At 46.7% G+C, this 14,197-nt stretch overlaps 1 protein-coding gene across 6 annotated transcripts in view; it reads left to right on the top strand.

Annotated features, from left to right (window-relative positions):
• The window catches only part of INTS1 (integrator complex subunit 1), a 324,003-nt gene that overhangs the window by 198,849 nt on the left and 110,957 nt on the right, over positions 1–14,197 (top strand). For all 6 annotated transcript variants that reach the window (XM_063934591.1, XM_063934592.1, XM_063934589.1 and 3 more), the window contains 5 exons: positions 8,447–8,571; positions 9,661–9,915; positions 10,426–10,585; positions 11,514–11,654; positions 12,680–12,860. In XM_063934591.1, the coding sequence (XP_063790661.1) occupies positions 8,447–8,571; positions 9,661–9,915; positions 10,426–10,585; positions 11,514–11,654; positions 12,680–12,860 (862 nt within the window). The remainder of the gene's footprint in view (positions 1–8,446; positions 8,572–9,660; positions 9,916–10,425; positions 10,586–11,513; positions 11,655–12,679; positions 12,861–14,197) is intronic.

The following is a 14,197-nucleotide window of genomic DNA, read 5'->3' as shown; positions in this document are numbered from 1 at the left end:
CCGTAAGGACCATGGGGAATAGCGGCTCCGCAGGAGACAGGGCACATCTAAAGAAAGCTTTAGGATCACCTGGTGTGCACTGGCTCCTCCCCCTATGACCCTCCTCCAAGCCTCAGTTAGATTTTCTGTGCCCGACGAGAAGGGTGCACACTAGGGGCTCTCCTGAGCTCTTTGTGAAAGTTTTAGTTTAGGTTTATTATTTTCAGTGAGACCTGCTGGCAACAGGCTCACTGCATCGAGGGACTAAGGGGAGAAGAAGCGAACTCACCTGCGTGCAGAGTGGATTGGGCTTCTTAGGCTACTGGACATTAGCTCCAGAGGGACGATCACAGGTTCAGCCTGGATGGGTCACCGGAGCCGCGCCGCCGGCCTCCTTACAGAGCCAGAAGAGCGAAGAGGTCCGGAAAAATCGGCGGCAGAAGACTTTCCTGTCTTCAGATAAAGGTAGGCGCACAGCACCGCAGCTGTGCGCCATTGCTCTCAGCACACTTCACACTCCGGTCACTGAGGGTGCAGGGCGCTGGGGGGGCAGCGCCCTGAGACGCAATAAATCGATAGAAAACCTTTTATGGCTAAAATAAATGCATCACATATAACTCCTGGGCTATATGGATGCATTTAACCCCTGCCAAAACATACAAGAAAACGGATGATAAGGACGCCGAGAAAGGGGCGGAGCCTATCTCCTCAGCACACTGGCGCCATTTTCCCTCACAGCTCAGTTGGAGGGAAGCTCCCTGGCTCTCCCCTGCAGTCACTACACTACAGAAAGGGGTTAAAAAAGAGAGGGGGGCACAAATTAGGCGCAGTATAAACAATACAGCAGCTATAAAGGGAAAAACACTTATATAAGGTTATCCCTGTATATATATAGCGCTCTGGTGTGTGCTGGCAAACTCTCCCTCTGTCTCCCCAAAGGGCTAGTGGGGTCCTGTCCTCTATCAGAGCATTCCCTGTGTGTGTGCTGTGTGTCGGTACGTTTGTGTCGACATGTATGAGGAGAAAAATGATGAGGAGACGGAGTAGAGTGTCTGTAATAGTGTTGTCACCCCCTGGGGGGTCGACACCTGAGTGGATGTACTGTTGAAATTGCGTGACAGTGTCAGCTTTGTATAAAAGACAGTGGTTGACATGAGACAGCCGGCTACTCAGCTTGTGCATGTCCAGACGTCTCATACAGGGGCTCTAAAGCGCCCGTTACCTCAGATACAGACGCCGACACGGATACTGACTCCTGTGTCGACGGTGAAGAGACAACCGTGATTTCCAATAGGGCCACACATTGCATGATTGAGGCAATGGAAAAAGTTTACACTCTTCTGATAATATAAATACCACCAAAAAAAGGGGTATTATGTTTGGTGAGGAAAAACTTCCTGTAGTTTTCCTGAATCTGAGAAATAAAATGAGGTGTGTGATGATACGTGGGTTTCCCCCCGATAACAATTGATAAATTCTAAAAAGTTATTGGCAGTATACCTTTTCCCGCCAGAGGTTAGGGTGCGTTGGGAAACACCCCCTAGGGGGGATAAGGCGCTCACACGCTTGTAAGAACAAGGGCTCTACCCTCTCTGGAGATGGCCGCCCTTAGGGATCCTGCTGATAGAAAGCAGGAGGGTATCCTAAAATGTTTTTACACACATACTGGTGTTATACTGCGACCAGCAATCGCCTCAGCCTGGATGTGCAGTGCTGGGTTGGCGTGGTCGGATTCCCTGACTGGAAATTTGATATCCTAGATAAGGACAGTATATTATTGCCTATAGAGCAATTAAAAGATGCATTTCTATATATGCATGATGCACAGCGGAATATTTGCCGACTGGCATCAAGTATAAGTGCGTTGTCCAATTATACCAGTAAAGTGGTCAGGTGATGCGGATTCCAAACGGCATTTGGAAGTATTGCCTTAAAAAAAAAAAAAAAAAAAAAGGGGATGTACCCCAGGTCGCCTCTCAAAATAAGACGCCGTATTATTAGGCGCAGTCCTGGTTGGCAAGCGGACAAAAGGGTTCCTCTTTTCTGCTCGTGACAGAGGGAGAGGAAAATGGCTGCAGAGATCAGCCAGTTCCCAGGAACAGAAACCCTTTTCCGCCTCTGCCAAGCTCTCAGTATGACGCTAGGGCTTTACAAGTTCAGGCACGGTGGGGGCCCGTTCTCAATGAATTTCAGTGCGCAGTGGGCTCACTCGCAAGTAGACCCCTGGATCCTTCAGGTAATATTTCAGGGGTACAAATTGGAATTCGAGACGTATTCCCCTCGCCGTTTCCAAAAGTCTGTTTTACCGACGTCTCCCGCTGACAGGGAGGCAGTTTTGGAAGCCATTCACAAGCTGTATTCCCAGCAGGTGATAATTAAGGTACCCCTCCTGCAACAGGGAACGGGGTATTATTCCACACTATTGTGGTACCGAAGCCAGACGGCTCGGTGAGACCGATTTTAAAATCTAAAATCTAAAATCTTTGAACACTTACATACAGAGGTTCAAATTCAAAATTGAGTCACTCAGAGCAGTGATTGCAAACCTGGAAGAAGGGGACTACATGATGTCTCGGGACATCAAGGATGCTTACCTTCATGTAAAAATTTACCCTTCTCACCAAGGGTATCTCAGGTTATGGTACAGAACTGTCACTATCAGTTCAGACGCTGCCGTAGGGATGGTCCACGGCACCCCGGGTCTTTACTGAAGTAATGACCGTAATGATGATATTCCTTCGAAGGAAGGGAATTTTAGTTATCCTTTACTTGGACGATTCCCTGATAAGGGTGAGATCCAGGGAACAGTTGGAGATCGGTGTAGCACTACCTCAGGTAGTGTTGCGGCAGCACGATTGGATTCTCAATATTCCAAAATCGCAGCTGGTTCCGACGACTTGTCTTCTGTTCCTAGGGATGATCCTGGACACAGTCCAGAAAGAAGGTGTTTCTCCCGGAGGAGGAAGCCAGGGAGTTATCCGAGCTAGTCAGGAACCTCCTAAAACCGAACCAAGTCTCAGTGCATCAATGCACAAGGGTTCTGGGTAAAAATGGTGGCTTCCTACGACGCAATCCCATTCGGCAGATTCCACGCAAGACTTTCCAGTGGAACCTACTGGACAAATGGTCCGGGTCGCATCTTCAGATGCTTCAGCGGATAACCCTGTCACCAGGGACAAGGGTATCCCTCCTGTGGTGGTTGCAGAGTGCTCATCTTCTAGAGGGCCGCAGATTCGGCATGCGGGACTGGGTCCTGGTGGCCACGGATGCCAGCCTGCGAGGCTGGGGAGCAGTCACACAGGGAAGGAATATCCAGGGCTTATGGTCAAGCCTGGAGACATCACTTCACATAAATGTCCTGAAGCTAAGGGCCATTTACAATGCTCTAAGCTTAGCAAGACCTCTGCTTCAAGGTCAGCCGGTGTTGATCCAGTCGGACAACATTACGGCAGTCACCCACGTAAACAGACAGGGTGCCACAAGAAGCAGGAGGGCAATGGCAGAAGCTGCAAGGATTCTTCGCGGGGCGAAAAACCATGTGATAGCACTGTCAGCAGTTTTCATTCCGGGAGTGGACAACTGGGAAGCAGTTTTCCTCAGCACGACCTCCACCCGGGAGAGTAAGGACTTCACCCAGAAGTCTTCCACATGATTATAAACCGTTGGGAAAAACTCGACAGGTATTGCGCCACGTCAAGGGACCCTCAGGCAATAGCTGTAGATGCTCTGGTAACACCGTGGGTGTACCAATCAGTGTATGGGTTCCCTCCTCTGCCTCTCATACCCAAGGTACTGAGATTGATAAGATGGAGAGGAGTAAGCACTATATTAGTGGCTCCGGATTGGCCAAGAAGGAATTGGTAACCGGAACTTCAAGAGATGCTCACGGAGGATCCGTAGCCTCTACCTCTAAGAAGGGACCTGCTCCAGCAAGGACCTTGTCTGTTACAAGACTTACCGCGGCTGCGTTGACGGCATGGCGGTTGGACGCCGGATCCTGAAGGAAAGAGGCATTCCGGATGAAGTCATCCCTATCCTGATCAAAGCCAGGAAGGATGTAACCGCAAAACATTATCACCGCATTTGGCGAAAATATGTTGCGTGGTGCGAGGCCAGTAAGGCTCGACGGAGGAAATTCAACTGGGTCGATTCCTACATTTCCTGCAAACAGGAGTATCTATGGGCCTGAAATTGGGGTCCATTAAGGTTCAAATTTCGGCTCTGTCAATTTTCTTCCAAAAAAGAACTAGCTTCAGTCCCTGAAGTTCAGACATTTGTTAAAGGGGTACTGCATATACAGCCTCCTTTTGTGCATTTAGTGGCACTTTTGGGATCTCCAGGTGGTTTTTGGGTTCCAAAAGTCACATTGGTTTGACACACTTAAATCTGTGGAGTTAAAATATCTCACAGAAAAAGTGGTCATGCTGTTGGCTCTGGCCTGGGCCAGGCGCGTGTCAGAATTGGTGGCTTTATCCTGTAAAAGCCCTTATCTGATTTTCCATTCGGACAGGGCGGAATTGAGGACTCGTCCTCAGTTTCTCCCTAAGGTGGTTTCAGCGTTCACCTGAACCAAACCTATTGTGGTGCCTGCGGCTACTAGGGACTTGGAGGACTCCAAGTTGCTAGACGTTGTCAGGACCCGGAAAATATATGTTTCCAGGACGGCTGGAGTCAGGAAATCTGACTCGCTGTTTATCCTCTATGCACCCAACTAGCTGGGTGCTCCTGCTTCTAAGCAGACTATTGCTCGTTGGATTTGTAGTACAATTCAGCTTGCACATTCTGTGGCAGGCCTGCCACAGCCAAAAATCTGTAAATGCCCACTCCACAAGGAAGGTGGGCTCATCTTGGGCAGCTGCCCGAGGGGTCTCGGCTTTACAACTTTGCCGAGCAGTTACTTGGTCAGGAGCAAATACGTTTGTAAAATTCTACAAATTTGATACCCTGGCTGAGGAGGACCGGGAGTTCTCTCATTGGGGGCTGCAGAGTCATCCGCACTCTCCCGCCCGTTTGGGAGCTTTGGTATAATCCCCATGGTCCTTACGGAGTTCCCAGCATCCACTAGGACGTCAGAGAAAATAAGAATTTACTTACCGATAATTCTATTTCTCGTAGTCCGTAGTGGATGCTGGGCGCCCATCCCAAGTGCGGATTGTCTGCAATACTGGTACATAATTATTGTTACCAAAAAAATTCGGGTTATTGTTGTAGTGAGCCATCTTTTCGAGAGGCTTCTCTATTATCATGCTGTTAACTGGGTTCAGATCACAAGTTGTACAGTGTGATTGGTGTGGCTGGTATGAGTCTTACCCGGGATTCAAAATCCTTCCTTATTGTGTACGCTCGTCCGGGCACAGTATCCTAACTGAGGCTTGGAGGAGGGTCATAGGGGGAGGAGCCAGTGCACACCAGGTGATCCTAAAGCTTTCTTTAGATGTGCCCTGTCTCCTGCGGAGCCGCTATTCCCCATGGTCCTTACGGAGTTCCCAGCATCCACTACGGACTACGAGAAATAGAATTATCGGTAAGTAAATTCTTATTTTTAGGCCCAAATTCACTCCTGTTTGAAGGAAGTGAAGTAAACGGCCCAAATGGAACTCCTCCGTAAAAGCAGTCCTGGCCTCACACCAAGAAACATATTTTCGCCATATGCGGTGATAATGTTTCGATGTCACGTCCTTCCTAGCCTTAATCAGGGTAGGAATGACCTCCTCCGGAATACCTTTTTCCGCTAGGATCCGGCGTTCAACCGCCATGCCGTCAAACGCAGCCGCGGTAAGTCTGGTAAACAGACAGGGCCCCTGTTGCAGTAGGTCCTGCCTTAGAGGAAGAGGCCACGGACCTTCAGTGAGCAACTCTTGCAGATCCGGATACCAAGTCCTTCGTGGCCAATCTGGAACAATGAGGATTGTTCTCACTCTTCTTTGCCTTATTATTCTCAACACCTTGGGTATGAGAGGCAAAGGAGGGAACACATAGACCGATCTGAACACCCATGGTTTCACCAGAGCGTCTACAGCTACCGCCTAAGGGTCTCTTGACCTGGCGCAATATCGCTTTAGCTTTTTGTTGAGACGAGACGCCATCATGTCTACCTGAGGCATTCCCCAACGACCCGCGATCTGTGCGAAGACTTCGTGATGAAGTCCCCACTCTCCCGGATGCAGGTCGTGTCTGCTGAGGAAGTCCGCTTCCCAGTTGTCCACCCCCGAGATGAACACTGCAGACAGTGCGCTTACATGATTCTCCGCCCAGCGAAGAATCCTGGTTGCTTCTGCCATGGCCACTCTGCTCCTTGTGCCGCCTTGGCGGTTTACATGAGCCACTGCTGTGACATTGTCCGACTGAATCAGAACCGGTTTGTCCCGAAGTTATGCCTCCGCTTGACGTAGGCCGTTGTATATGGCCCTCAACTCCAGGACGTTGATGTGGAGACAAGTCTCTAGAGTTGACCAGAGACCTTGGAAATTTCTTCCCAGTGTGACTGCTCCCCAACCTCGGAGGCTTGCGTCCGTGGTCACCAGGATCCAGTCCTGAATGCCGAACCTGCGGCCTTCCAGGAGGTGAGCACTGTGCAGCCACCACAGGAGAGAGATCCTGGCTCTGGGAGACAGGGTGATCCTTTGATGCATTTGTAAATGAGACCCGGACCATTTGTCCAGTAGGTCCCATTGAAAAGTCCTCGCATGGAACCTGCCGAAGGGGATGGCCTCGTACGATGCCACCATCTTCCCCAGGACACGTGTGCAGTGAAGCACTGAAACCTTTCTTGGCTTTAATAGGTTCCTGACCAGAGCTATGAGCTCCTGAGCCTTTTCCATCGGTAGATAAACCTTTTTCTGTTCTGTGTCCAGAATCAGGCCCAAAAAGGTCAGACGCGTTGTAGGAACCAGCTGGGACTTCGGAATATTGAGAATCCAGCCGTGCTGTTGCAATGTCCTCACAGACAGTGACAGGCTGTCCAGTAACTTCTCTCGAGATCTCACCTTTATGAGGAGATCGTCCAAGTATGGGATGATAGTGACACCCTGCTTGCGCAGGAGCACCATCATTTCCGCCATTACCTTGGTGAAAATTCTCGGGGCCGTGGAAAGACCAAACGGCAACGTCTGAAATTGGTAATGACAGTCCTGTACCGCAAATCTCAGGAACGCCTGGTGAGGAAGAAAAATCGGAACATGAAGGTAAGCATCCTTTATGTCCAGGGAAACCATCCAATCCCCCCCCTCCAGGCTGGCGATGCCGCTCTGAGCGATTCCATCTTGAACTTGAACTTTTTCAAGTACAGGTTCAGGGATTTCAGATTCAAAATGGGTCTGACCGAACAGTCCGGTTTCGGAACCACAAACAGGGTTGAGTAATACCCCTTTCCTTGCTGGAGAAGAGGAACCTTGACTATCACCTGTTGCAGATACAATTTTTGAATTGCAGTTAACACGAACTCCCTTTCTGACGGAGAAGCTGGCAGAGCCGATTTGAAAAACCGGCGAGGAGGCATCTCTTCGAATTCCAGCCTGTATCCCTGAGAAACAATCTCTATTGCCCAGGGATCCACCTGTGAGTGAACCCAGACGTGGCTGAAAAATCGAAGACGTGCCCCCACTTGAGCTGACCCCCCCCCCCAGGGAAGCCCCAGCGTCATGCGGTGGATTTTGCAGACGTAGGGGAGGACTTCTGCTCCTGGGAGCTAGCTGTGTGCAGCTTTTTTCCCTTGCCTTTACCTCTGGCAAGAAAGGACGATCCCCGTACCTTTTTGCTTTTATTTGAACGAAAGGACTGCATTTGGTAGTGAGGTGCCTTCTTAGTATGTTGTGGGGGAACATAAGGTAAAAAATTCGATTTACCAGCCGTAGCAGTAGAGGGAGGAGCCCGTGCACACCCAGAGTCTAAAGTCTTTCTTAAAGTGCCCATGTCTCCTGCGGAGCCCGTCTATTCCCCATGGTCCTTACGGAGTCCCAGCATCCTCTACGGACTACGAGAAATAGATTTACCGGTAAGTGTAAAATCTTATTTTTATATTTCTTCAGATCTTTTCAGCTGTGTATTTTGTATTATCAAGCATACTTTACCTTACTCTTGGACTTCACAATGTTGCACCAATAGCTGAATAGTTGTATGAAGTACCATGGAACATTATAACATATTTGCAAAGTCCCCAATTATTTTCTTTTATCAGCAAATGTCTAGTAAATCCGTCCTCTCCTCTCATTGTGGCATCAATTTGAATCTTTATATAGGAAAGATGTATGAAATTAAATAAGTGCATGTCCCTAGGAGGTACCCTTGACCCTTTGAAACATGCTATAGGTTTAGAAAACATATCCTCCCACACAATGCCCACCAATCATTTCCGAGACTCTGCTTTATTCAGGTTTAAATGGAAAGTTGCCTGGCATGCTATGAGTCTGACGGCAGCGTGTTCTTACTTGAGATTCTGGGAACCTGACATTCATTTTTGTGTTTGTAGAGAGCACAGACGTTGTAAAAAGAAAGCCCAGCACTGAAGCTCCCCAGGGCCAGGTGCGAGCCAGAGGTCTCACTCAGATTCCAGTACTGGGTCCAGAAGATGACTTGGCTGGGATGTTTCTGCAGGTAAGACACCAGTCTCATGCTTTGCACACTCTTTCTCCATTTTCCGTGACTAACACTTACCTAATGCCACCGACTTTGGCTTGCATATGAGAGTGAAGGGGCAGATTTGGGTGGCAATTAATAGTTTAAAGTACCCTTCAGTTACACACACTAGTGGCAGCTGTTTAGTTTTCTCAATTAATCTTCAACCCATCCATATACCAGCAATCAATGACCTTATTGAAGGGTGTAGCACCTTTAAGGGGATATCCAATTAACCCTGGTAATTTACCGGGGCTAATTGTCCCGCCGGGGGCTATCTAATTAGCCCTGATAAGCCGGCGCGTGCCGCAGCTTATCTGGGATTTTGTTTCACCTGCCTCCGGCAGACGAAGCAGAATCCCTGGAAACAGCTCCGTTTCGTCCGAAAACGGGGCTGTTTCACACGAAAACTCACAGGTTTCACTGAACCCGTGTGTTTTCGGGAGAAAGGGTTTTTTTTTTTACAGGCGATCAATCTGGATAGCCTGTTAAAAAAATAAATAAATAAAAATTGGTGAAACATCGGAAAAAAGTCAGAAAACGCCCGTTTTTCGGACCAAATGTTTTACCGGGGATGATTGGATATTCCCCTTAGTCTGTATTCTCCGGGGTGTTAATTCAGCTCACAGAATTGCAGTCTTGACCGTGCTAACATTTTAATAAGAATTGTGAACACATTTCTACACAAATCATTAGTAGTTATTTAAAGATAAGTATATGGTTTGGTTCAAGGAGGGTTGGTTATCTTTAAATCTCTTAAAATAAAAAGTAGTACTCTGTAAGCGAAGTGTTTAGCCTTTACACCTGTATAAAAACAGTACAGCATCTGCTCAGTATTTGCAACTCTGTAAACTGAGGGATGACACAAAAATGCTTCATAGTTAATGATGGTGATAATAATAATCTTGGTATTTCATTACAGTGTAACAGAAACATTGAAAAAAAAATGACAATTATTGAAAGATATTCATTTCTCATATTGGATTAACAATTATTTGAGCTATAGTGCTAATTTAAAGAGATTATCTACCTAACTTTTTAAATGTTTGTGGGCTTGTACCCTTTCAGCTGTTCCCCCTAAATCCAGACCCCAGATGGCAGAATTCCAATCCAAGACCCATATCATTGGCTCTGCAGCAAGCTTTAGGCCAGGAGTTGGCTCGTATTCGGCAGGGGAACACTCAGTTGACTGGTATCGCAGTGCGTTTGCTGCAAGCAGTGGCGGCTCTACTCGGCTCTCCTCACAGCGGTGCCCTTGTTTTGGCCATGCACAGGAATCACTTCATCTCTTGCCCATTAATGAGGCAGCTCTATCAGTACCAGGTGAGTAAGTTCCTGCACCACAGTTTCATTGGAAACTTCGGTTAACTAAGAACCTGCACTTTGAGAGTTTCATTTATTAATATTACAAAGTAGCAATTTACCAAATTCTGAATTTGCTGTTTCATATTAATTTCATGAGTTTTTGGTAAAATCCATTTAGTCCCCTCTTCCGTAATTATGAAATGCAGATTTCGGTCATTCTGAGATTCAGTACATTTACATTTTTGTAAAGTGACTCAATCCTAAAATTTGGGTTTGGTGTATCCATAAATGTAACATTTGGGTGATGTATTGAAAAGTTGATGGCCTTTTAATATAGTTTATACATTGAAACTTCAACTCGATAAACTCCTTTCAGACCAAGCAGTAATATATGGCACTAGAGGGTGCTAAATACAACTTATTGGACAAAAACAGTTAATTAGTAAAATGTGTAATAAAAATGTATTTCCTAAATTAGTATACAGAGCAGCCTCTCATTGGAACATGTACCCTTCCGTTTTATTGCAGCGATGTGTGCCCCAGGATACGGCTTTCTCATCGCTATTCTTCAAAGTACTCATGCAAATGTTGCAGTGGCTGGACAGCCCGGGTGTAGAAGAAGGGCCACTTCGAGCACAGCTCAAGTCCTTTGCTGCACAGTATTCCTCAAAGCACCGCATCAGCGATGGTATGGAACTTATTTATTTAGATCAATATCATTTTATTGTGATTTGACTGGTTTGTAACTTACTCCTTAAAGCTCTAGCCATTTTCTTATTTTATTTGTAGCCATGAGCGAATTTGAGGCGAAATTTCATGTTACAGATGTGTCCTCATACATCTAGCTTCAACACGCCATGCAGTGCAAGATGCCTGGTGTGAGTGAGCGGACAGGTCCTGTGCTATTCTGCTGGTGTCTTTTTTTGTAATTTTTTTTTGTGTTGAAAATGTCTTCGTAACGATGAGACTGACGCACCAGGATACTGTGAGCGATTAAGTTGATATTCAACACTAGTATATACTATGTTTGTGTGTGACTGAATCTGTATATGGAGCACAACAGACCTTGTCATGGATAAAAGCTGTAGCTGCTGCATCGCAGCACTTTGTATACAGATTAATTTACTCAGTTGCACACAAATATACAAGTTTTGCATATCAAATTAATCGGAACAATCTCCCGGTGGGCCCTAGTTGCATTACATTGTGACTATGATGCATTTCTGGCAAAAAAGACGCCTGACTCTAGCAGAGAGGCACGTGACCTGGCAGGGCTGTTTGGTGCAACTGCAGCAAAGTTGTATGAGGACATATCTGTATTGTTATTTCATTGTATTCCCAAACCACAGGATGTGCACGTCACTTTGTTTTTTAGTCTGTGACTAGAACTGGGACAACTGCTGTCAATTCGTTCCAGTTTGGTTAGGGTACGACGTTTGCCAACCCACTCTTTGAATGTATTTTCCATATGATTTCATTCTTATCAACAAGCCTACCTTTTGTATCCCTCTCCACTTAATTCACCAGAACTATATCCATAGTGGGTGTAAATGTACTATGAAATCTAAAACATGGTAATTCCATTATTTATTACTTGTTTAATCTTTCTCCCAAAGTGCGCAGTGGATTTTTGCACTTGGCAGAAGCTCTGGCATTTTGTCAAGAACCAGATATGATCAATTCCACTCTCTGCGCTGTCATTACTACTCTGAAGTCTGGAGATAAATGCAATGTGGAACCTGAACTGATCAGCAAAGGTAAGCAATGCATCAACCAAAACACGTTACTGTGACAACATCATATTGTTAAGTTCTTCATGATTCCAGCCATCCTTTTGTTTTTGCTACAATTCGTAGACTTAACACATTTTCACGTGTCTTACAAAGTGCTTCTTATTTACTTTATGTGAAATAAAATTGTGTCTTTAAATAGACCTACAAAGGACCATTGTTTTAAACAAAATTGTTATGTTTGTTCTTGGTAAGTCAAACCGGTGTTACCCCACTTTACCATCGATGCTTTCTTTAAAGATTGTGTAAAAGTGCGATCATCGTAAATGTATTAAAATGGAAACAAGTGCGAGGGAGTTGAAGGTTTAGCACTTGCTGGAGTGTGAGAGTGTTTCAGAAAAGAGATTAAGCATTGGTGAGTAAGTGGTCTTGGGATGAGAAAAATGTTTGGTTCAGTGAGATAGGGTTACTTAAGCAGAGTGAAGCAAAATTGTGCATAGTTTTGTAGGTAAATGTTAATACTTTGCATGCTATTCTTAGGGGTAGAGGGGACATGTCCAGTACAAGGGTTAACAGATTGTGGAAGATGAGGTTGTACAGTTAATGAGGAAAATAAGCCTGGCAATGGCATTCATAATGAACTGAAGAAAGGGTCAGTCTGCAGAAGAGAAAACCAAGTAGAAGATTTTTTACAATAATCAAGCTGATATACGAGTGTACTGACCAAGGTCGTAGTGGTATTATGTGTCATGTCCTGTGGGCCAGATTTGCTCATGCACAGTGCATTCCATTTTCAGTCGCATCTTCTGCACCTGGCCTGGATCAACTATAAGTTCCATTACTAGTGATGCTGACTGTTCTTGCCAGCCGGCGGCAATGCATAGATTGTATGACTCAGTAGAGTATTGCTACCACCTGAAATATTCTTGTTTTTCTGCATTTTGTTAATGTACATTACCTTCCAGGGAAAAATAATTTATATTTAAAATAAATATATATGTGTGTGTTTATATATATATATATATATATTTATTTATTTATTTATTTTTTAGTTCTCCAAGGACTGATTGAAGCAAAATCTCCCTACCTGGAAGAGTTTCTGACCATCCTACTCTCCATAACTGTTGAGACCACCTCCCGGTTCCCAGCCACTGGCCCGGTGGCTGTGGTGAGCTCTCTACTACTGCAGGAGCAAGAGGAGGTGCCCGGGATGAAGGGAAGTGAGAACAGCAGGTACATTTTTCTTTATTGTGCTGTGTGCTCAGTGTTACTGGTCGTCTGTAAGTGGTTCTGTTGCCTTTTCCGTTTCCAAAAAAAAGATGAAACATAATTTCTCCTTCATCCCTGCTTGGAAACACTGGTGCTCTTGGATTGTGAATGGGGACCAAGGAGCTAAAACGTAAACTAAAGGGGACATGTACTGAGCAGTGATAAAAGTGGAGAAGTGAGCCAGTGGAGAAGTTGCCCATGGCAACCAATCAGCTGCTCTGTATACTTTTATAGTATGCAAATTATAAATGTTACGTCAGTGTTGATTGGTTGACATGGGCAACTTCTCCAGTGGCTCACTTCTACACTTTTATTACTGCTTAGTACGGGTTCACTACGGCTGGCCGGCGGTCGGGCTCCCGGCGACCAGCATACCGGCGCCGGGAGCCCGACTGCCGGCTTACCGACAGTGTGGCGAGCGCAAATGAGCCCCTTGCGGGCTCGCTGCGCTCTCCACGCTACGGGCACGGTGGCGCGCTACGCGCGCCACACTATTTTATTCTCCCTCTATGGGGGTCGTGGACCCCCACGAGGGAAAATAAGTGTCGGTATGCCGGCTGTCGGGCTCCCGGCGTCGGTATACTGAGCGCCGGGAGCTCGACTGCCGGTATACAGAAGACCACCCCTTAGTACATCTCCCCCTAAATCCTGTTACTTTAAACATAAGCTCCTCACCTCTGCAACTCCTAGACGGCCAGTGTATTTTGAGTGCCGGTTGGAGTTGGGCACGGTTTGGAGGTGTCTGCGGTGTCAGCCCAAAGTTAATTTTTGTAAAAAAAATTTTGTAAGCTTATTTTTATTTAGAATGTATGCTGCTTGTAGCAGCTTACACCGGGGGTGCAGTGGCTGCTGGGAACCGGAGCCCGCACACTGTTATGCAGCTGTAGGGGACCGGAAGGGGAAGCCAACCGGCAGGTCGCTCCCTTTGTGTCACTCCAGCCTCTTTACTGAGACCACCTGCACCCAGGGGACTTGCGGGCGCCTCACCCTTTTAGAGGGTGCGAGGTGCCAGTGTAGTCCATGATTGCGGCACCGTCTTGATGGGGTCTATGCGGTGACTTCTGAGAGGGAGTGTGCTGATCAGTGGGATGGCTATACAGCCATACCAGTGTCTTCCCCGTGAATGGGCCGATGTTCACTGGTGCTGGGCGAGAGCAGCCACATGTATGGGGCAGAGCTTGGGGTGGCTGAGCACCTCCCTGCAGTTCTAGCATCTTTTTCCAGTCTTGTCAGCTGCATAGGATGCTGAGAGCTGCCATTCCAGAGCAGATCTCATCTAGGCTGGAAGGTGGCTCTGAACT

This window comes from Pseudophryne corroboree, chromosome 7, assembly GCF_028390025.1.
Source record: "Pseudophryne corroboree isolate aPseCor3 chromosome 7, aPseCor3.hap2, whole genome shotgun sequence".
Taxonomy (NCBI): Eukaryota; Metazoa; Chordata; class Amphibia; order Anura; family Myobatrachidae; genus Pseudophryne; species Pseudophryne corroboree.
This window is presented reverse-complemented; position numbering and strand designations above follow the sequence as displayed.